Source organism: Diadema setosum, chromosome 16 (assembly GCF_964275005.1).
Source record: "Diadema setosum chromosome 16, eeDiaSeto1, whole genome shotgun sequence".
Lineage (NCBI taxonomy): Eukaryota > Metazoa > Echinodermata > Echinoidea > Diadematoida > Diadematidae > Diadema > Diadema setosum.
The window spans coordinates 19,335,082-19,360,346 of NC_092700.1; the positions used below are offsets into that span (position 1 = coordinate 19,335,082).

Below are 25,265 nucleotides of genomic sequence, written 5' to 3' on the forward strand. Positions count from 1 at the left end.
CGGGTATTTATAGCCAACTGGGACTGCCTGGAATTTTTACCTACTTTGAATTTCATTATGTGACTTCACTGCCTTAAACACCTGGGAAATGCTAACCTCTGAAGACTTATACGAGTATTACGTAATAGAATTAGCGTGGACAAAACATTTCCGACACGCTGCGAGGTGTATCTCTGAAAACCGAACTATGTAAATGTGTGCGACGCACTATCCAATCGCACGCGAGATGCCGCGCCTTAGCAACACTGGGCATAGTGGCGCAGCGTTCGAAAGAAGATCGAAACTGACGAGTGCGCTCCAACATAGGGTGTTTAAAATTCCATTTTCGATAGGAAAAACTTAGTCTTATGCTATGAAACTTAGTGTAGATGTAGAAAACATATCAAGGATTCGATTTCTGCAAAAACCCAAAATCGACAAAAATAATGGTCAAAATGTTTGTACCCCGCCTAGGAGGGAATTTTTGTTTTTGCGACTTTTGCCTGAAACCGTTGTCGCGGGTCACATATAGTTTTGGTTGAGACCTAACTTCTCTTTTCTTACATATTTTGGTGAGATAATGAAAAACGTCTTATGAAATATGAAAGAGCAGGTAATTCCAAGAGGGATTCAATGTTTATTTGATGAAAATTGGTTTTGAAATGGCTGAGATATCCAAAAGAGAGCAATTGTAATAAAAGGTTGGACCCACCCTTTATCATGATCGCTGTGTTTTACTTTGTTTTTTGGATGTCTCAGCCATTCCAAAACCGATCGTCATCAAATAAACTTTGAATTCCTCTTAGAATGGTATGCTCTGTACTATTTCATAAGTGGTTTCTTGGTATCTCGCAAAAAGTTAAAAGCCCAATCCTCATCTCAACCAATACCAAGCTGTCCCTTGTAATAGCATACTTGCCAACTAGTAAGATTTTATCAGATTCAGTAAGATTTTTTACGTTAAAAATAGCACAATCAGATTTTCTGTCAGAAAAATCAGATTTTTAAAAAAATATTTAGATATACCTTTCATGTGTATTTTCTGAAGATTTGACAGAAAGTAAGATTTTTAACTTCAGTTTGCATGTAGAATAAGATTTTTGCAATCCACGAGTGAGATATTTCATCTTGAAATGTTGGCAGGTATGTAATACATGTAGCATAGAATACTATGAACAAACTCACTTACAAATTTACATGTATTCTCTCATAGTGTTGATATATGGCACTTTCGATTGCAGTAGCCAGAGGGTTAATGTTATGGTCTCTGTTGCAATCTGTATTCCTGAACAGGTGGGTGTGGACGGCAGCGGGCCAGCAGTCAAAGGTTGAAGAGGCTCTCGGGATTGGCGGCTTTGGCTACCCTGCCCTCTCGGTCCTGAACTACAGGAAAAAAGTTTCCATGACCCTCAAGGGATCTTTCAGCAAAGAAGGAATCAATGAATTTTTAAGGTGAGCTGTTTGTCGCCTAACCCGAAAAAAGGTCAGACTGATTTTACTTTGACACACATTTCCCGCAGACACCTGCCCGAGTATTCTTGGGACTCGTCTTCAACGGGTTAAAGTTCACCTTCACATAAACTAGATTTGAATAAGTGCCGCAGTATTAGTAGAACACATTAGTGAAATTGTTAAAAATGCCACCATCACTAGATGAAAAGAGTACTACAGATTGTGATGTCGCGTGTATAGCACGATGTATTATTGTAAAAGGGGAAATTTTCGCAGTGTTGAAATATTCACGCATTTTGCGCAACCCAAAACTAGCGTGAAAATAAAAGCATGTAAATATTTTTGCTTGCCATATGTTCCAGTAGTTGATGTCTTGATTCCGCGGAATTAAAAACACGCAAAACTCTTCTTACCCCACCGAGCGCGAAAAATTAGTCGCGCAAAAATATCCGCTTTTACAGTAAAGAAAATTCAACATATTTTCACTTTAAATCTACCATAATAAAAGAGCACTTGACTTGCCTCTTTCAGAAGGCAGGGGGAATCATATTAGCCTTATTTAAGCCCATTGAGGTTGGGCTGATTTGCCATATAACACAGATTTCCTATAGACTGATTCGGGTTCGTTGAGGGCAGCAGACAATTTGTGGCACTGGGCGCAGCCATAAGCTCATTTTGAGGTGTCTTAGCCGACCCCCCTCCTCTCCCCCACCCCACGGGCAACATGTTTATCGCACACTTGTAACAAAGGTTCGCGCATTAAGCAAGCATTCGCGCACTCGGTACGAGACGCCCATTGACTAAAACAACCATGCATCAATTTTTCATTCCGCGAGCGTGAGAGGGGTGGGGAGAGAGGAGGGGGGATCGGCTGAGACACCGCAGTAATGGTGCTGCCCATGCCACAAATACACATAGCGCGTCACAGAATCGGTCTATAGACATCTGCCCAAGTATACTTGGGACTCATCTTCAATGACATCTTCAATGGGTTAACATACGTTATGTCAAGGGAATGTGCCCTATCGTTTTATCGGTGTGACATCTCAAACTGTAATAGTCTTCTCATCCAGCAGTGACTCCTGCAAAAACTTTTACAATTCATAGCTTTTGAATGGATCATCTGATTTTCCTCAAACTTTCACTGATATGTTCTACTTGATATTGCTGCATTCACTCAATCTGCATCCACATGTGTATTAAGTGAACTTGTCCTTTGAAACATTTTGCTTTCCTTTACCTTTGAATGAAGACTGCTTCAGACAATATTACCATCAATGTCTGATGAATCAGTTTTATATTACAGCAATATACAAAAACATATAATTATGATATATCCCAAATTAATCTAAATCATACAATTGTATGTTCCATTAAAGCATTTAAGATCATGAGACTTACAATATAAAACATATCGTAAGCAGTACTATTAGTTTGAAGTAGAAGAAAATGTAAACTTACGTAGAATAACATAACAATGTTGTGGTACTGACACTGTTCATGAAGCTGTGTGTACCACAATAATGTGATATCAAGCTGTGTCTTCGTTGCCAAATCTTGTGAATGCTAATCCATCTCTTTGTCCTTCATATCTGCAGGGCTGTAGCCGTTGGAAGAGGGTCCACGGAAAAACTGCGAGGGGAAGGTCTGCCATCGGTAGTAACAGTGGAGGCGTGGGATGGCAAAGATGGAGTGGTAAGACAAGTGTCCGACTCGTCTTTACAGACAAGATAAAAAGGGAGCTTTAGATTTGCGAGGCGGACGTTTAGACAATTGCTTTAGCCGTTCTCCTCACATTGCAGAATACAAACACAGCTTTAGATTACGCGAGGACGCAACCTCTTCAAAGTGAAATGGCATCCCCATATTATGATCATTGCATCGAGTAGCTCTCTGCGTCGTGAATGGAACGGAAGCTGAAATGGCCCAGAATCCACTGTGAAAACTAAGACGGCACAAGATCGATTTCGATATTAAAATCAATTTTGTGTATGTGCAGAACAGGTTTTTCTTTTTCCTCTGAACGTCTGTGTCACGAAAATTTAAAGCTCCCTAATGTTGAATTAATTGTGGAATGGTTTTAAACTTAATCCTATTAGCCTGGAGAAGTGGAGGGACTGAATATGTTCCCCCTCCCCCCCCCCCAACATTTTTCGCAATGTTTTGAAATGCAAAATTTGATTCCCCCCCCCCCCCCCCCCACCCCCATCCCAACCACGATGATACAAGCCCTGGTCTGAAATGAAAACATGCATACACCATCCCATCTTAATCTCACCTTACTCTGGCCATCTATTTCTTAATGTGATAGTTTCAGTGTAGCAAAATTTCCTTCTTTTTAGAATCCATTTTCTACCCCATGATATCGATAGTGTTTGTCTGTATCAGCAGTGCAGACTCTTTGCATACACTGCAAGTGTACTTTCAGTATTAACATTGAGCATGTGGATAACCAGTAGTAATGGTTAAAGAAAAAAAAAGCTTTCAGTAATACTCAAATACTGCCTTTGTTTTGTTCTAAATTTTCCAAACCATTCGTCTTACAGCTCCCGGAGGAAGATGACATCGACCTCAGTGACTTTGACATGGATGATGACGAGGACGCAGGAAAGGATGAACTCTGAACTTTGACCTGCCGAGATGTTTGATACATGTATAAGTTATTCATCCGTGGACTTCTGCAATAAACTCTTTAATGGCCATGATGTACACATAGAATGGGAAGCATTTACCAAGGATTTTTTTTTCTTCTTCATACACTTTCTTAATGTTCTTCGGGCTTTTTGTGGTTCAAATCGCTTGTGGCATATCTGCAGAAGAGCCCTTGACTGTTGCAGGAAGTAAAAAATAAATAAATAAAAACACTGGCGTATATCCATATTTCACTCTGTCTCCTGTGCATGGAGCTGACATCTTCTTGTTATGCAAGAGTTTCTTGGGGGAAAAAGAGTTGTACTGTATGTGTTAATTTCAGTCTTGTGTAATTATACTTGTCATGTCCGATGATGAAATGAATGATGCACGATACTTTAATAGCAAAGATAGTGTCTCCTGAGTTATTGGGGGTTGTTTTATGGAAGGATAAGATTTATGCCTCATTTTATGAGGTGTGATCAGTAGCTGGTCACACAGGACCGGTGCTGATCAGGCTGAAATTACGTGTGTTGTGTTTTTGCAGGTGATGCAAACGTTCAGTATTTTGTGGATTTAATGTTTCACACTTTCAGATTCAAGTTTAACTTCTGACGTAGTCCGTGAAGCTGTATACTTCAGCATTTTAAGATCACAAATTGATAATGAATGTTTCAGTATTGAAGGTTTTATTTTATTTCTTTTTTTCAAGTACAGTGTTGCTGCACACAGGTTGAATATCTGTGGAAGCATTCCCGAGAATATGATCTTGTTCTCTGATTGAGGAAAAAACTAATTCGTGATATAGTCTTGATCTTAAAAAAGAAAGAAAGAAAGAGTACTCTACAAGTTCCAGACTTCTTACTGGCACCCATTTCAAGGGTTCACTGAACTTGAACAGATTTGAATGTTGCTAATTCAAGGTAACAACTTACCATCTTAAGGAATTGGCCGGGGGGGGGGGTGAGAATTATGTAACCCTACTCCTCCTGGACGACAGGTATGTGATGTTTGCCACCCAAGCACGGCATTGCACAGTTTCACAGCATGCTGTGTACCAGGTTGAGATGAAAGCTAGGGTTAGGAAGGTAATCTGGCCTTTTGATAGGCACGCAATGCCAGAGGCTGCACAAAAAGAAGTTTGCCCTCGATGTGGACAGACCTGGCTGTTCCCTCGTTCGGCTTGGCCGTCCCTTGAGCTTCGACCTGGGAACTACCGTACCACCCCTGCATGCTTCCTAACTCGTGTCTGTGATCATTCCTTGTGGGACAGCATGTAGAATGATAAGGGCACCTGACGGAGGAAAGATCTAAGGAGAAGGAAAGGAGAGAGGCAAGAAGATGAGGTCAGAGAAGAAAATAAAATTTAGTGAAGGGATCCAGATGTTCTTGAGATCTGATTCAGGTGTAGCTAGAAGGAAACCTGTCTGACCTTTTATTTTAATATTGTGATCTTTCAAAAGTTGCTAATTCATGCTTCTAGGAGGTCTAGACTTTGATTTGCCTCTTTTCTGACAGAAATGATGAGGTGTTTTATTCTCCATTTAGAACCCAAACATCTTTGATATGTGATATACCCCTTTAACTTATTTGTAATATTTCACATGTAATGCTCAGCACTTTGTTAGTATATTTGGAAGTGCATCAATGACAAAAATGGAATCATTTATTCAGACTGTCAGCTGAAAATTCTGTTTACCATAGGTAATGATGCTTCTGCACAGAGTAGCTTCTTTTGAGTGCAGTTGGTTTGTATAGCATTGTTCTATACATTGTATTTTCAGAGCACTTCTATGACGTTTTGTGATCTGTAAATCTCATTGACTTTTTTTTTCTCATCTAGAGAGTTATCTGCAAATAGCTGATACAGACTGAACATTGAGGAGATTGAGTTTTGATGAGTCACAATTCTCATGAGACATGTATATCAGGGCATTTTGCACTTCTGTCACAAATTAGGGCTGTGAACTGTCACCGATATAACATCACTATGTAAATACAATGTAATAGTCTTTTATACGCTTTACTGCTTTGTCACAATCCATACACAGCAAATTGTGCATTTAAACTGGTTTGGAAGGAGATGCCCTCGCATGCTAAACATCTTGGGAATTCAGGGAAACAAATTGTTACATTTGATCACTCAAACTTTGATGTCATAATCGATAATGCAGTGTTTATTGTGCCGTTTTGCTATTGGATAATGATTCATATTCATGCAGGAAGTTGTAAATTTGGAACCAGTTTTTGGAGGCAGATGCTTTCACTTGCTACACGACTTCGGAATTTGGGACACTTATCTTCACATTCTGTCACTCAAACTTTGATGTCGCAATGTAGCTTTTATTTTGCAGTTGCTATTGGATGTTATTCAACGTAGAATGTCAGTGTAACTGGCAAATGGAGAATGCAGTTTGATACCATGAAAGGAAAAAAGAAAACAACAAACAAAAATCCCACAGTTTACACACTGTTCTTTTCTTATTGGCAGATTTGTTCTGTAGTTTGAACTTAATATAATTATCATTCCTGTCATTCAGATGCTGGATACAATGTTTATAAACTCTTGTTTAAATTGCCAACAAATTCAAGATTCGTAGATACCCATATTTCATACACTCATATCACAAAGTCTTTTGTCCTCAATCAGCACATGGTATGAATACATGTACATGCATTTTGAGTACTAATTATTCTGTACTTCTATACAGAGACGCTGAATGATCATGTCATTCAAGCAGGAAAATGTGTTTTATTTGTAATGTTTTGTCGTAGTCGTTGTTTTTACCTTACAGTGTTTGCAACATGGTATGAACATGTGGTTTTTAATTTTGGTTGAATATCTCCATATTGCTTCTGAAGCAAGCTGTGCATTATTTTGGGTATTGTCAGGTTTATTCAAGGTGAGATCGATTTTGGTTGATGGAACTATGCTTGTAAATGTTTGAAAGTTTGATGAAGGGTAGTTTTTATTGTCGTCCTCCAAAATGTTCAATATCTTCAATCACTTCTTATTTCTCAGTTGTCTTTCCACAGGTTTTTACACTTAGTGTAGTCAATTTGTCACCAGAGTCAAGTTAGAAGATGAGGCCCCCTTATAGCTACCTGTTTGTGTGGATTATGGGAGATGTAGATCTAACTCAATTCTCACATCCCTGAAGCACATTTCAAAAACGTTTTTCTGCACTCATGCATCAACACTAAGGATTAAACAACACTTCTTCTCACTTTTCACTTCTAAAGCAAAGAAATCCAGTCTTCAGATGACATAGGCCATTAATTTGGTCTTCATATGGCAAAACAGTAGGTGCCTTGTTATTTGCTAGATTAGCAAGAAAAACAAAAGAATGAGAAAACAACATTCTTTTCAGTGATTGTGTAGCTGCCATGTTTGTGCATATTGTAATCTTCAGTGGGAATGACTTGTTGAAAATGTAAGAGTTTTTGAATGCAGATTTCCTCTAATTGTGCTTGCAAATTAGAATTCTTTATAGAATTGTGATCACCCAGGTAGAAATATTAACATTTGGAATAAACTAAAGTGATTATTGATATGTTCTAAGTGCTACTTAACTCCAAGCACTGCGTCTTGCAGTGTTTCTATATCTTTGTGTTGTTCATGCCATTCTTCGTCCCGTAATTATTGCGTTCTTACAAAAGAAATGGAGAAATGAGTGATGATATCTTGTTGGGGAAAAAAAAAGAATATATCAAAAAAAGTATCAGTGTATCATGATGATATACGTGTACTATGTTTTCACACCAAAAACTCATAATTGGGGGGAAAAGTGAAAGAAAAAAAATTGATTGATTAAACTGGCGTGAGCCCGCCACTGTCGGTTTCTGTACATGTTACTTTAGGACACTTGTCTTATGTGCCTCTGTTGTATACATGTATATCCCAAGTTGTGATTTACCATCTCTTAGTTTTTCAGTCGGACAATGAGAGGGTGTTTTTTTTTTTCTTCAAAGTTTTGAAAGTTTTTTTTAATGAAAGTTTTTATGACAACTCCTAGTTGCGATTACTTCGAAAGCAAATGACCAAATACATTGTAGATCTAAAAGAGCCCGGTTTGTTTCTGTACTCGCTTGATACCGGTGGTTACAAATTGTATCACTTCAAACAGACGTGTTACTTGTATATCCTCCAAACGTTTAACTTTAGATTGCTCTATCACCTTCGCTTCTTATTTCAATATCTGATACCATGACCACGATGACTTCTTGCGGTAAGGAAAGAATATTGGCTACACATACTGAAAAAAAAAAGAATAAAGCTAAAGCAAAAGATAGCACACACACACACACACACACACACACACACACACACACACATTACAACCGCATCAGGTACCTATAGCAAGGACATAGAGACGCCCCTTTTATTAGTCTCTCATTTTTCGACAGTATAAATGTCAGTTTGGTTGGCAGTTGTATGTTACGCGTCGGGCATTTCATGAAGCATTTTCTTAGATATTAAGTATTAAGTTTTTCTGACAAACTGTTATAAGTTTCTGAAATCCTTGTGTCTGATTGGCTGAGAGCAAATTTGTCCGACAAGTTTGATGGACAAAATGCTTCATGAAATGCCCCCCCCCCCCCCGCCCCCCCCCCCCCCGGACACCGAGACAGATGCATGCATCGAGTGTATCTATCAAAATACAGGTGGTGTTTAGTATTTCAAAATAACGTAGTTCTCTCACCTGCATGGCAAGTACAATGTATAATGGATGTCTAAACAACACTACACTTTGACGTTTTTTCAATCTATGTAAGCCCAGATTTTAAAGGACTGCAAATTACACGGAGAAAGAAGCATACGAAACATATTGTAAAGAGTAATTTGTGTGTGTGTGTGTGTGTGTAAATGAAAAATACTTTTAATATTGATATAAAACATGATAACATTGTAACAAGCGATATCAAGAGACGAATCTTAATTTTGATACAGCGTACCAGTTTTGCTAATTTGTAACGTTTACGATCCATATCCAACACATCGTGTGGATATAAAGATTCTCCAATTTTCATTATCATGTACGCAGTGTAGAGTGCATTTACTTGATCATTTTACTGATTCAGCAGATCACTTATCTATCAATTCGTGAAGAGATCTATCATCAGTGATCATGGTGCTAGTTTTAAAATAATCCAATGGGTAAATACATGACAATTCAAAAAGATAACAGATTACCCATAAGAGAGACAATCTCAGAACGCCGAGCAGGTCACAAAAACACTTAAAGCGCGTTCGAAGATAACTAACATATAGCAAATGACAACAATAAATCTTTGATATATTTTTGGAGTAAATATAAAACATTGAATCGTAAGTTTAAAAGCGTATATATATATATATATATATATATATATATATATATATATATATATATATATATATATAGTGTATAGTGATTAAGTTTTGCTATTTTGTTCATCGTTCAGTGCGCTGTATGATCATTTTGATCGTTGTCATGTAGGCTGTTTTGATCGTTAGTAGAAGACAACAACATGTAGCTCAGTCTTAAAACGAAAAGAAAAGGACAGCATTATTTCCACTGCGACCAGACCCGCCAAACAGTGCGAAAATACACCAGATGGTGGGCTGCACTTACCCGGAAGAAGAAGAAATACCCACCTTCCCTGTTTTAGTGAGGACAATCATATCGTATCTTGGATACCACTTAATGATTAAATCTACAATTTCCTTTCTTTGTTTGATATTGGCAGCTAATTTTTACACCTGCAAAGATTATCTCGACATCTTCCACAGGATCGATTGTTAAGGCGCCAGATGTATGCTTTAAAGTTACTGTCATGCTTTTCAAAGTCGTTGTAATGCTTTCATGTGCATCATTCATTCAAACAGCGGGTTTAAAGCTCATTCTAAAATCAAATTCGAAGCGACGTTAAAAAAAAAATCAAAACATCACATTTCTATTCTAAATGCCATAACCAATTTGAGAAGGAAAAAAATGCCAAACTCTCCTTCAGGTAGAAGCTTTTGTATGATCCCTGTACTATTCATTAAAATTTCGACCTAACATCTTTTATTCGACAACAGTCTGATCGTCTGCTGTGAGAGAATTATCTGCCTTATATTCGGTTAATGCAGCATTAAGTCGTCGAATATATAATCAGGCGACACGAAACTAATTGTGTTTGCTCATGCGGTGGCTTAATAGCGGGTTGTATTTCCTTACCCTGCTCTTCCCCGCAACCAAGTCGGCTTCTTCAGAAACCGATAGCTCGATTTAAAGGCCCAACGTCTGTTCTCTCTTCCTCTCCCGCTCCATACCCCCCCCCCCCTCTCTCTCATCATCATCATCATCATTTGTAGATATTTTTCATCACTTCCACTCTCATTGGTCTCATTTCGTCTAGAACAGAACCAGCACACCACAAAACATTTTGAAAACACGAAATCATTTTAAACGACTGCGTCAAGTTAATGTTTGCTTTTACGTTTGTTTGTCTGCTTTTACATTTCATTGACCGCATACTAGTAGACTCTTAATATTGCTGGATGATGCACAGAACTGGAAGAAGGTGGTGCATTAATTCATTATTATTCATCTATCAGGAGAAGAAGCTGAACTTGCTTCCGTCCTTTAAGGTATCTCAGGGGGAATCACAAGTCCCCGTGTTTGTCCTGCGTCAACAAGGATACGCAGTAAATTCCCAAATAAAACAGCCAATTATCTTTCTCAGAGAGGAAATGACGAGGCCTTCACAACGGCACATTAAGGCAGATTTTGGCCAGGGACCGTTTAATCCATTGAAGGGGACTAATATCCTATTCTAAGCGAGGCGGGTAGATCTCCAATAACCCAGTCTATAATATTTTGGAGCTGTTGATCTCATGCGGGTTTATTGCATACAACGCTCCATAATGATCAATATGAAAAAATAATAATAAGTGAATACATTCGCCGACCAACAGAATGAAGAGCCAACATCAACTTAAATTTTATCGTATGCATGCTTCTGTCATTTAATGTGATAAAACCTACTTAATTCATACCATTCTAAATCTCAGAACATTTAAGAATAAAGCAGAAATACAACATGATAATGTGCATAATAATGCATGCACACATTTCACAAATGATAAATTACGTATAAGCATGTTATATAAAACACACAAATACATGCACATAATTATCATGCCTCAATGCTTGCACTATACATCTACACGATATCTTTATGTAGACGTATATGTATACATTAAAACCAAGCTTTATGGTAATGATGATTATACTAATGACCATATATAGGTATTCATACACATAATATACTGATGCATCATTCAGCATGCTAATCATAAGATTCAGTGTAATTGTTACTTCCGTCAAATAACATATCATGGGAATTTTGACCTTGATTAGTTGTTGGTGATATGATTCTTCGTAACAGACATATTCGCAGAGATATACACAATTCCTAAAGGGGAAAAGCTGCGAAACGTCAAAATCCGTCTGGAGATATAACAACAACAGCATAATTATGTCGTGGGAATGCGTAGAAGGCTTCGGATTATTACGTAGCCTTGGCATCTTCTCATCAAGATTCATAGTCCATTGCTCCATTTAATCGCTTTCCACTAAACCTTTCTCATACATGTTTATGCCATGTCCGCGGATGATTGCATTGCAAACCACAGTTAACATCAAAGGTATATTATTGTGTTTTATTATTTCGTATGTAAATATCCTCGTCATGTCCTTCCCATGCCATAATGTAGGGTGACTATTCGTAAAGAGAACAGCCCATGATTCCTGCTCCTTTCAACTACAATCGAATAAAAAACACAAACAAAAACAAACGATATCATAATAACGCTGACGACAATAATCATTAATAAAAGCAAGTCGCATTCCTCGTGTTCCTGGCTATGACCAAAGAAATCCAGGGACCTTAACGTCGATGGGAAGCAGCAGCTATTAGCAGCTACCTTTAAGCAATCTGCTGTTCCCCTCTTACCTTGAAACAAACAGACGATGCCATAAACACGGATGCTCTCCACAACTTCAAAAACATCTAACTCGAAATCGATAGCGGCAATTGATATCGGCAGGGCGAGACTGATCGGATGTCCGTCATCGAACACAGCGATCGGCAGCAGACGGCAATGTGACAGGCAGTAACGCCGTCAGTTAAGCATTGCGGGAGCAAGAGAATTTCGCGGTAATTGCACGCGGGTCGACTTCTGTTTCATCAACAGGTATTTTAACAATAACAGGTCGTCTGCGCTTGCCTGGGAATGCCAGACTACCGAGAAACAAAATAATGCGATTGCTTTTTTGCCTTGATGTATATCGTGAATCAACTCATCGGTAATCGGTAACGTAACGGAGCCATAGCGGGTGATTATTCGAAACTTTGATTCCATGCAGGCACCATGGCTGTCCACGATGCAAATCTCCCAGCCCAGATCCCTTAACCATCAGATAACAAAATCGCACCAAACGGACTTGGTTATCGGTTTATACACGGTTTCGTATCTCCGCTCTTCGGACTCATACTGGATATGGACCTATTACTAATTAGCTCCGTGTAATTATCACCTGCATCTTTATTTCAGTTGTTGAACGCAACAAACAGTAATCTTCTTCACTGAATAAGCAATCGATCAGTTAGCGTTAATCGGAAGAGGAAGTTTGATATTCTATCTCGATAAATCACACTCGTGAAGCCTTTCGATAACCTTTCCAAGATCTTGAAGATGACAACCTTTATATTGGTACCACTGACATTCATTTGATACATTACTGGAGCCAGTGGTAATGACAGAGTTACTTCGACTGACTGTGGTATTCAAGCACCCACCTGTTGACGATGAAGTTCGGGCTACCGGTGCCGAGGCTTCCCCGCTCTCCCCACGGTGCGGTGGTATCTTGAAATGGCGTCCAGCAGGTGGCTATTGTAGTCTGTCAGGTGCTCCTGGCTACCTTTGAGTGATGCCGCGGCTAATTTGCAGAAAGGTAGGAGTAAAGAAACTTTAAGTAGCCTATGTACAAAACGAAATGATACAGAATTTTAGTCTCGGATTAAAAAAGAGGAAGAAGAAAAAAAAAAGCATAAAGTTATTGTTACAATACAATGGCGAGGTTGTTTTGTTTTTTTTTTTTTGCGTGAAACAACACTAACATGTCTTAATATGTTATGATGTTGTGACGAAGTTAGGTTTACATCTTTTACAAACTTTTTTCTTTCTTTTGGATACTGGATGTCATTCAGAGCAAGCAAGATACCAATAACTATAATGATAAAGTATTCGTCCTATAATTAGCATGTCAAACATTAGGACGTGATATTTGGCAGGTGGTCTAATGTGTAATGGCATGGCTTGATCTCGACGGGTGAACTGTTTTCATCTTGGGATTTAACAAACAAAGCACCTTTAATTGCTTGTCTCCAGAAGAATATTTATTTCTGGTCATTTTAAATTTACAAAACTGCTGCTGCGCTCCTAACATTCCTATCTAAATGGGGCAACTTGAGTTTTCGTGAAAACTTTCGAGCATTTATGCAATGTTCATTACTTTCATTTTATTTTATTTCGTTGTTTTCGAAATTCTTGGGCAGACACTTACATCAAAACTGATTATAAAAAGCATGGACCTCATGAAACATCGTATAAGCATGAATATACCTAAGGCCAAAAAATGTTATTATTTTGAATAATTTCACTGAATAGTTTAAAAGCGTTTTTCAGTTATATGACTTTCTATCTTTAACGAAATAAAATGAATGGCACATACAAAAGCAGAAATACTTGCTGAAAATGAATACAAAGCTACAAACAGCCGACAGGACTAAGATATTGACCAATAAAATAACGGTAAGCATATTCATTTGCTACTGCAATGAGCCAGTGAGGCTTCAAAATCCAACTGCAGTTTGTATTCTATACGTATGCCGTGTCGAAGATTTTTTTTTTCTTTTAATGCAAAAGGAGAAAGTTTTTCAACGTTTCATTTTCATTGAAGACGAAAATTTAATCACACTTGTAAAGGTGCTTTATTTATTTATTCTTTTAAGAGGGCAAAAAGGGGCTTTACGCTCTGATTCTTATTAATACACTATCCAGAGTACACATTCAGCTTTGACCACCACTGAAACTGCCACGTGAATGATAAAGTGGTTATAACTCATTTAACTTAAATGTCGTCTATTAAACGGGATACAACATTATTTATTCTCTCCCAAACTAATCGTGCGTTCTATCATTCCTCTTTATGATCGAGCACGGAAAGAGTATGGAGGTTCGTTGATAACCATAAGAAAACCATTTTTACCCTTAAATTTGAACTGAAATATCATGTGTTTCCTTTTTATTTATTTTTCATTTTATTTCGTTACATACACTTACTGCACGACGGCTTACATACTACACTTAATGCAATGCCCCCCCCCCCCCTTATCCATTATCCTGACAATCGCTACAGATTTACCTGCGATGTTTTGAACTCCTCGTAACACTTTGATGCCGAAAAGAAAAGCAGATACAACCCAAAGCTTGAGAAACAGATGTGGCCTTTGAGGAAACATTGAGTTTACATTGTTTTTTTTCTTTTCCCTCTTTTCGTGTTTGTTCCTCACGCCACTCCCACATTCATTCCAGGGAAATGCACTTTGTTAGCCGTTAAAATGTCTTCGAGGAATCATCAAAGTTAATGCGTCACCAATGTCCTCGGCAGGAAATGTAGAATGTGCTTGGCATTCCAACACCTCTGATTAAAGTAAAGAAAGCTCCCGAAAACTATACGACTGTGTATTTTTCGTTGTACTCCCGCGAAGCGTTTGATAGGTAAACAAAACCACGCTCCTGAATACCGAGACTGGGAGGGAAATCAACACAGGACGGAAAAGAAAAAGAAAAAGAAAAAAAAAAACGACAAAATAAAACAAGCAACGCCTTTTCCATCCATCGCTGAATCTCTAACTTATCAACAATGAATCTCATAAAAGAAGTTACACTTAGCACCTCTGGTATACATACGTTTACTTTGCTGCTCATTATATTTTCTTTATTTTTGTAGTATAGACAGAGAGTTCTGACGTATTTTCCCATTTTGTTCTTTACTGTTCCTCAAGAGTGCATAACTTAATTCGAGGAAACATTAAACTTGTGTTTTATCATCTAGATATAGACTTGATTTTCTCTTTGTGCAGAAGGTCTCTTGCACTCTGATCAGCTGATGAAAATAGCAGCCTGGATATATTAGATAAGTAATGAATCAGTTAAAAATAACAAACAGGAGAATCAGTGATAAGCAAGGCATTTACATCAGTGCTCGCCTTTGATCGCTCTCCGGTAGTCTATATAATATTATTATGCATTACAAAATCAAGTTTGTTAAAACAACAGCATTCATGGAAAATTTCAACAGCAGCATTAACACAGCATTAAAGAAAAAAAAAACTGGACTGATTGTTCGTTAAGAATATAAACACGTAAGGATACTTTCAGGGTTTTTAGTGCATAAATCATTGACATAGCGTGTTTGTGCCTTCTTGTTACAAAGCTAGACTGAAAACGCAGAGTGGTAATTTACCGAGATCCATAAATACGGTTAATCATTTGGCGGACTTCGGCTCATTTGGATGACGCGGGTTGCTATGACAACGCAGGATTTAGGAGGACGTTCCCGTCATCCACTTGAAAGATGATTGCACTCCATAGTATCCCTATTTAGTGAAATCATCTCAAGCTTTTGCATAGAACGATATTCGGCGATTCGGCCTTCTTTTAACTGTCTAGGCAGAACAATGTTGTTTGCAAGAGTGCTTATTAGATTCACATACAATCTAGTTACATTGCAATAAGAAAAGACATCACGCAGTCTTTGCCATGTGTCTCAAAAGAAGAATTTTGACTGACGAGAAATACATTTTAGTTTTCTTTGAGATGAATGAGAAACAGTGTCGATCACTGCAATTGAATCATGTAAATTGTGAAATCAAATCGTCAACTACTTTACTGACACGAGCGATAAGATCCTAATAAGAAATACGCGCGGCAGTAATGGCAAAAGGGTGTATCTGCATGGATATGAAAATTTGGCCATAAGGGTATTTGAGGTCAAAAATCCGTTTAGCCAACTGTCCAGATGAGTTTCTTGTATAATGATACTGCTTTGTCGAGTCATTTTCAAATTTGGGGGATGAATGTGAGGGCAAAAGGGTGTGTCTCTAGGTACACCCTTTTGCATATCGAGAGCTGGCGAGAGGAAGGATTTACATGGTGTATTATTTTGCAGATTCATTGTCCTTTTTTTTTTGTCATAAAGAGACTAAATCGGCAATTATTTGGTCAAAGCCCCAGTTGGCCTGAGGGTGTATCTTGATAAACATGATTCCACTCCTTGCCCTAAATAGTTTGAAAAAGTAACAGATAAGACTTGAAGTACAAGGCAAACAATAAAATATACTACACTACACAAACACTTAGTCGGTCCAGAAAGTATTAGAGGGAAATGCGCATTTGGTGCAAATGACAAAACATTATAGCCATTTTTTCCATCTCAGCAGTGTGGAGCTCAGATGCATTCTTTTACCATATCACGGCAGATGCATTCTCAAGCAAAGGTTTAGTACGAATGGTCTTTATCGTCACAAGAGGGCGAAACAACGCATATAATGGATGCGGGTTTCTTTGATTTGCCGAACATATATATATATATATATATATATATATATATATATATAATGGTATTATTATCCGCGTGTTGGAATAAGAGCATGAAGACGATGAAGACAAACAAGTTGACATAATGCATTAGAATCCAACTTCATTTATTTGTAAACCAAATTTTCGACCCTTGCACCCGTGCAAGGGTCGAAAATTTGGTTTACAAATAAATGAAGTTGGATTCTAATGCATTATGTCAACTTGTTTGTCTTCATCGTCTTTATATATATAATATATATATATATATATATATATATATATATATATATATATACTCAAATAGGCACTGTTGACAATCTCTTCTTTTCATTCTATTACAGAACTAAGAAGACAGAAGAGGAGAAACATGGCTTATCAGAACAAACGATCAAGTAGTTTGATGGGCGACAGTCAATCGGCTGTCAGAGGGCGGGCTGGTAGTCTCCACAGCTCTGCCCAGAGGGAGCAGCGCAAGCTGGAAGAACATCTCCAGGCACTGTCAAAGGAAATGAGATCTCGCATGAATGAACTGGACTCGGAGGCTAGCGAGATGAGGCGACAAGCTGTGAGGATGAACGACGCGGTGAGACGCAAAGAACACCAGAGGGCGCTGTGTGGTGAGCTTTCACCTGCGATGGACACTGCCAGCTCTACGCAGGTGACAGACCTATTGCGAACTAACTCGTCCAATCGTCTGCACATGTCATCATTGTCGAGTGGGAGGAATATTGTTATGGCACCCCTACCACAGATATGGATGGGGCGCAGTTATTCGTCCCCGGCTTCTATTGCCAAGACAAGCGTCGCAGACAATATCGACAGTGACCTCGACCTTGCGATGTCGAGGAGTGACATCAGTGACGAGAGCATCGCTGCCGACGCAGCTTCCATTCCCGTGACGAACATGCCAAATTTCTGCAGCGGTAGGGAGTTGGAGATGATCGGAGAGACGACGTCAGTGGACGAGAGAGGCGAAGAGGGGAGCTGTCTGGACGATGACGATGTTGCGGTATTCAGTGACACCAGTAAAGCAAGCAGTGACCCTCAACCCCATACTGAATCCGCGGAGGAATCGCCAATTCCACCGACGGACAATCCTAGTAGAACCTCGACCCAATCAAATCTGACTAGTAAGTCTGCACTCTTGGTGAGGAGGAGACGTGTGTCGGACATTGCGCGACCGGTGGGTCTCTCCATGACGCAGGGGAGTAACGGCAGCGCTCGGCGCCATAGCACCAATGATCCGACCTTCTGCGCACCTCACCAGCAGGCAAGCGGAACTTCCGAGCTCCTGCTATTCAGGACATCTTCTGTGGATTTGCCTCCTCTCCGACATCCAGTCATCAGACATCGCGCGTCCACAAGTCAACTTATGTCCCCGCCGCTTTCCCCTGCAGCTTCCAATGCGCACATTGGGCCAAGAGGGTCGCTGACGCATGGCAGGTCTCCGCCTCTTTCTCCGGGCGCGTCTAAACGCGTGTCGCGCGCCACTGGGTCCTTGCGACGCGGTTCGCAAAGCGAATCCTCCCCCTGTATCATGAAACAGACGTTCGCTTCCACACCAAGGCGTGGCGTGTCACGGGTGGTCGGAGAGCTGGTCCACATTGAAGAGATGCGTCGGTTTTCAGGCACCACGTCTATGGAGGAAAACTGTCGGAAGATCAGAAGGGAGTGGCCAACGAATCGGTCGTTGACTAGCAACGGTCCTCAGCGAGTAATTGGCGATGACCTGCTTCCGAAGACGCGGTCCCTCGGCGACCTGTTCAACGAACTCAAGGACTGTCGATATCTTCGGATATCTAACCAAGAGTCGACAGGTTGAAAAATCTTTCACCTGGCTCGATAGCTGCCACCTATAAACTAGTGTATGATAATAATATTCTTGTCCATTATGTAGTTCAGCCTGCGTAGAGCTGCGAGTTTATTGTCTTTCTGCTACAACAATGACTTCTCCTTATTCATGATACGGTCAAAGAGATTTACGTGGATTGGTAATTGAAACAAAAGGAACGCAATCAAATGGTTTATAGACTCTATAATAATATCGTTGTTTTTTTTTTTCGATCATGCGCTTTAAATCCTCGACATTGTAAAATTCAGCAACTCATCATGAGCCTCGCGTGTGTGAACTGAAATGAATCACAACGCAACATGTCGGCCAAAGTATTTTGATATTCTTTTGTTTATTGTCATTATTTCGTTTTTCGTCTCTTGTGTGTGTTTTTGTGTTACACAGTCAGAGTGAAAACAAGTAGTAGAAGAATGATATTGCGATTTCGTCTAATCGTATTGCAAAGTGAAGGATTCTTACAACAAACATGGCTAGCTGATCCGTAATCACAGTATGAATTTTATTAAAAACATAGCCATCATTTTAATGACTCAAAATCAAGAGAGATTAGAGTCTCCCCGTGTCGACAAAATGATAATAGAATTGACTTAACTGTCTTCATCTTCCTCAATGTGGCACAAGGTGCAAGTTTGATATGGGTATACTCATATTGGTAGGCCTAATAAGCCTCTCGGGGCAAACCAGAGGGGTCATACCATGAGCGAGTCACACCCATGATTCATACGGCCCATGAGAGATACTTGAAAAACATATATGTCCATGAGTCATACACCATCGAGCAGTCATTCAGCCTACGAGTCATATACCCCACGAGCGAGACACCAAGTAAAACGGTACCGGCCCACGAGCTGCACACTATGCAAAGAAGGCCCAAGAGCTTGACACTTGGCAAATAGGGCCCATCACATGAGATCGACACTTGACAAACAACAACAACAACAAAAACAAAAACAACAACAACAACAACAACAACAACAACAACAACAACAAAGGCCTGGACCACGAGCTCGACACAACGTAACTTAAATCATTGGTTTATAGATGGCGCTGTTCCTTTTGTCAAGCTCGTGGGCATCTTTGGCCTTGTGTCGAACTCGTGGGTCTTTCTCACCAAGTGTCGAGCGCGTGGGCCTTGTTCACCTTGTGTCTAGCACGAGGACTGTAGGACTAATGAGCTGTATAACTCGTCGGGGTTTGCCTCGTGGGTGTCGACCTCGTATAACGTGCACCCGAACCAGAAGGGATTTTAAAATGTCACCCGTCCGTAAATTTCCTCCTTCTGTTCTATAAGGAAACGGACAATAATAATGTCAATATATGCATGAAGCGCAGCGGCTGTGTTTTGACTCCAGTTCCGACCCCCATTCCTGTAGTTTCAAGGAGTGCTATAGATGACACATACTGGTAGTACAGTTGAACCTCTCGTATCCGGACAAGTCGGGACCGGGGCTCGTCCGGATAAGGGATTTGGCCGGATACGGGAGACTCAATGCTTTATACATGTAGAGTCTACATATACATACCCAATCGTCATGTACTGATGTAGCCCATTGTACAGTACCACATGTAGTAATGTGTATACTGCAACCTTTTCATTGTTACACACAGTAACAGACCCCAAAATAGAGGTTCGTGTTTGCAAGAATGAAATCATTTTCTTTTATAAATTCTTGGGATGATTTACCTAAATAATTATTAAGAAATGTATCCGTTGGGAATCCCCCTTTCCTCCCGTAATTATTAAAAAAAGATTAAAAAAATCACGGCGAGATTGCGTCCGGATAATAGACAGATCCGGATAAAGGGAGGCCGGATAATAGAGGTTCAACTGTACTTACAATAATGAGTTCGAGATTACGCTTTTCTTCGGAAGAGCAATTTTGATATTAATTCTATCACTAGTTGCACTTTCATTAAAGAGTAGATGGTTTTATCATAACAACATGCGACGTTGGTGTCTTTATTGTTGTCAAAGTTCAGTAAACTAGATAATAAAGAAAACCAATGAACTGAAAACATTTTGTACTCTGACATAGAATCTCCTTGTGAATGATATATAATATATATATATATATATATATATATATATATATATATATATATATATATATGTTGTGAATGATATATAATATATATATATATATATATATTATATATATATATATATATATATATATATATATATATATATAGACTGCGAGAAGGGTTCTCGACCATTTACAGTACCAGTGTAGCTCCTTCATTAGTTATATTCAGTGTGAAAAGAAGAGCAATCGTGGACGTAGCTAGGGTCAACGTGCGTGTTTATTGCCGAGCTTTCGGTCCCGTTAGGACCTGGTCCCGTTAGGACCTTCATCAGGGCTGTAATGATACAAAAATGACTCACTCGTATGGCTACACTAATAGGTATATATTCATATACATATACTAATGTAAATCTAACTGGCGTGAGTCTATAATGACTATGTAATCAATCAATCCGTAATTATATAACAGACTCCAATAATAACATACATAATCAATTGCATATTATTCGATACATTTCATATCAACCTCGTGTTATTAATTGATGTTGTATTAATTGATTATGTATATTATCATTTCAATGATACTACACTATATTTCTTTATAACCAGAATAAATAAAAACATCGTTACGTTTGATTACAAAACTATTATCTTAACTATTTTCTTAAGAAGTTTCAATTTCGGCTTTTTCAAGTAGATGCAAATATATATAAAATTATTATATATCAATATATCGGTTTTTACATTTAAACACTTCATGTGCACGCATGCTTAATAATGGCTTATAAAAATGGCTTTGCATTCTTCTCATGCCTTTCAGCGTACAATACTTGCTATACTAAGTACCCCCATCCTTTCTTCTATATGATAGACGAGGGGGGAAAAAATAACGCATTGATTGTCACTAGATGGCGCTCTTTTAACTACTAGTACTGAAATCGGCAAATGTGCCTGGGTTTCCAGAACACACTGCATTCGCTTCCAAAATATTCCCTTTAATAGGGAAAGTAAACTGACTCTATAGTCTCTCTCTCTCTCCCTCTCCGTCTCCCACCGCCTCTCTATCCTTCTCCCAGTCTCAACTATATCACCATCATCATCATCATTATCATCATCATCATCATCATCATCATCATCATCATCATCATCATCAACAACATCACATTATCATCATAACATCAGAAACGAGGGAACCAATACAAACACATCCATGATTATTAATCTGTTCAATTTACATAATGTAGAAGTTAAGCCAATGTAGCTTCCATGGGCAGCTTATTTTTTTTTTCGCTGTACTTGCTTGGCCCTTTATGGTTACAGGTTTTAACCACAAGCTCGAGGCAAACTCGGTCTATGGTATAGATTTTGAAATAAATTTTAAACCTAACTATTTTGTTTGGCACCGCAGCACCGCATGTGCGAAAGCTTCGTTCAAAGTAATTTTATATTCATCACTGCTGTTGCTATAGAAATATGATATCTTTTATTGCCATAGTGCTGCAATAAAAAGCTATTTCGAACATTCCTAGTGTCCTATTTCAGCACAGTCTGATGCTCGCCATGATTATTGTAATACCTGCAAGTCGGAACTGACATAACAGCCCTGATGAAGTGAAACGTTGGCCTTAGAGTTTGGACATGTTTCCTTGTTAACGTGAATAATCATTTTTTTTTCATATATCTAGTGTTATTATGATAATAAGAATAAAAAGACAAGAAAGGTTTCTTGTTTACTTTCACATAATTTTGTGAGGCTGTGTGACGGTTCCTCAGCAAGATTTAAAAAGAAAAAAAAATAAAATCGACGTATAGTTCTAGTTGAGACCTAACTTCAGGTTTCTAACATTTTTTTTTGTTTTGGGATGAAGTAATGAAAAACCTCTTATGAAATATGGAAGAACATGTTATTCCTAGAAGAATTTAACATTTATTATTGATCAAAAATAGGTTTTGAAATGGCTGATATACCCAAAACAGAGCAATCCTAATAAAAGGTTGGACCCACCTTTTATTACGATCGCTTTGTTTTACTTTGCTTTTGGATGTCTCAGTCATTTCAAATTCGATTTTTTTTTTAAATAAAAAAAAAAACAACAACTTTGAATTCCTCTTACAACGGTATGCTGTGTTATTTTCACAAGTGGTTTCTTAATATCTCGCAAAAAGTCAAAAGCCGGCATTTCTCATCTCCACCAATACTATACCATCCCTTTAAATAACCTGTTTTGAGGCGTAACAGATATTTATGATAATGGCCATCAAGAGTATTTCAAACTTCTCCCTAGCATAATAGTGTCATTGACCCATCAGAACAATGTGTCTTAGCCCCATAGCAGCACCAATTCAAATTGGCCTTTACTTATGCCACAAGTGACTCCATTTTAATCCCCTGACATCATCGTGTAATGATTACGCAATAAGCCTACGTCATGGTGTAGTCATGGTCAATCTTGATACCGTTTTTGTAAAAGAAAAAAAAAAAAAACTCTCATGAAACTTACATCCAAACGTTCGTTAACTTCCTATAATGCCTGCGCATATGAAGTTCAGTCGACAAAATTTGTACTGTTGCTTTGTTTGATGTCACAATTTTAATCCATTGAAGTCATCTGGGGCATGCAGTGTCATTATACCCCTTCAAGTTTTTAGCCGTCTGGGTTCTTTGTTCAGCAAGAGCCGGAGTTCCCACGAAGTTAATAGAGCCAGAAGCGCAAAACATATATTAGTGGAATCTCTGTGACAGCACAATGGTATGCCCCTATAGTGTACAGTATTCATGATCTTGGTTTTAGACTGATTCATCCGTGTTTACCGAACAATTATAAAACATAACGTAATGATCGGGGGTTTTATATGTCGAATAAACTGCATTATTACATCATATTGTATCAGTCGTTCAATATGGGCACTACAATGTTAATAACGTTTATCAAACAAAGTAATCTTAACCCTTTGATACTCAATGGCAAGATTAATGTGTGTAACGCTCATTACACAGAATTTTGAGTCCGTGATACTGGGTGCATTGTGTTTAAGTTATTTTGTACGGTGTTTTATATGTTTGTTGATTTTAAATCAACAAACCTATAAAACACCGTACAAAATAATGCTAAGACATCGAACTCATGGAAATACACAGTTGGACTAATAGTCCAACTGTGTATTTCCATGAGTTCGATGTCTTAGCATCTATAATAAAAAATGACAAGAACTATAGTTATCAACCACAGCGAACTCCGAAGATGTGTTATAAGTCAAGGTCACGACTTTTGATAATAAACAGAAGTCATGTTATGCATCATAAAACTGTGGAAGGGACTTCGTTTCGACAGTCTGAGTCCCAGACCGTCGTTCCTTAGAACTACAAACACTTTTTATATAAGAATGTAAATGAATGACACCAATTTAGCAGTGGCGGATCCAGGGAGGAGCGCACCGGGCGCTGCCACCCCCTGATTATTATTATTATTTGTTTTTTTAGAAACAAAAGAAATAAAACGAAAAAAAAATGGGGGAGGGGTGGGTGCGTCCCCTTTAATTTTGTAAAGGGGGAATTCCTGGATTCGCCTCTGATTAGAACGTATTGTTCTTATCAGTTTTAAATACGTTCACTGGACCAACAATAAGTTATCATTTTTACAGTGTCCTTCCGGCTCCTCGCTCCCACTGGAAAGACCGGACGGAATTATTCTCAAGGGTCAAAAGTTTTGTGTTGTTGTCGTTTTTTAAAATCACTTTTCCACGGTTTTTCGAAAGTCAAAAGCGAGTGAGGGATTGTGTAGGTGTTGGGGGGGGGGGGGGGAGAGGGGTGGTAGGAGGGGAGGGGGAGGGGGTACCCGTGTTGTTACACTCCAATCCACTTTTGTTCCGAGGTCTCGGACCTGATAGGAATAGTCTTTAGTCATCTAAGGCGGTCCCATATGCGTATAAATTTATCACAAAAATATCAAAACATGACTCCATGCACCTTCTGCATACAGTGATTCTCATGGAGTCTCCATGAGAATCACTGTATGCAGAAGGCCTGTAGGGAATTTCCCAAACAATCCATGTAAATAAAGCTGACTTTGACATTAATTGGTACAGGTTTCTCTATTCAAGAGTGGGGGAATCATTCAAGTTAAAGCAAATAAAATCAAACGTGAAGACTAATTTGAGTTCACGCGTCAGCCATATATTAGCGTCGCGTACCATACTCGCGTTGCGTTTCATTTCTTGTTTGCGCTTTGGCGCTTCCATAGAAAGACGATCGCCCTTTCGCCTGCATCGCAAACATACGGCGATTGCCATAACGACGGCTTCTACCTGTTGTGTGTGTGTGTGTGTGTACACGTTACCTGTGTGTGCAGTGTGTGCATACGCGTACTACGGCACAAAACCCATGTGTGTCTGAGTACGTACACTCGCAATAATAGTGGCAGGTTTATGCGTCTTTATTGTTTATGGACGCATCCTTATCGTCGTCGATGCCTGATGCGAAGCGCTCAGCGAATCGTTCACCGTGTAATAGGACTGCTGCATTACGATATCGCCATGCCCAAACAAAGTTAATCTACATGTTTATTGCTGATTAAACCATTTCAACTCATCCTTTTCGTCACGACGGCAAGAAGTCATCGAAGACAGGAAATCCACCTGCAAAGCCACC

The 25,265-nt window shown here is 38.9% G+C and overlaps 1 protein-coding gene across 1 annotated transcript in view; it reads left to right on the forward strand.

Moving 5' to 3' along the window:
* Positions 1-7,910, forward strand: part of LOC140239937 (protein disulfide-isomerase A6 homolog) — a 37,306-nt gene extending 29,396 nt beyond the window's left edge. The window contains exons 9-11 of the mRNA XM_072319753.1: positions 1,273-1,431; positions 3,030-3,126; positions 3,978-7,910. Coding sequence (XP_072175854.1) covers positions 1,273-1,431; positions 3,030-3,126; positions 3,978-4,055 — 334 coding nt within the window. The 3' untranslated portion in view covers positions 4,056-7,910. The remainder of the gene's footprint in view (positions 1-1,272; positions 1,432-3,029; positions 3,127-3,977) is intronic.
* The last annotated feature ends 17,355 nt before the right edge of the window (positions 7,911-25,265 follow it).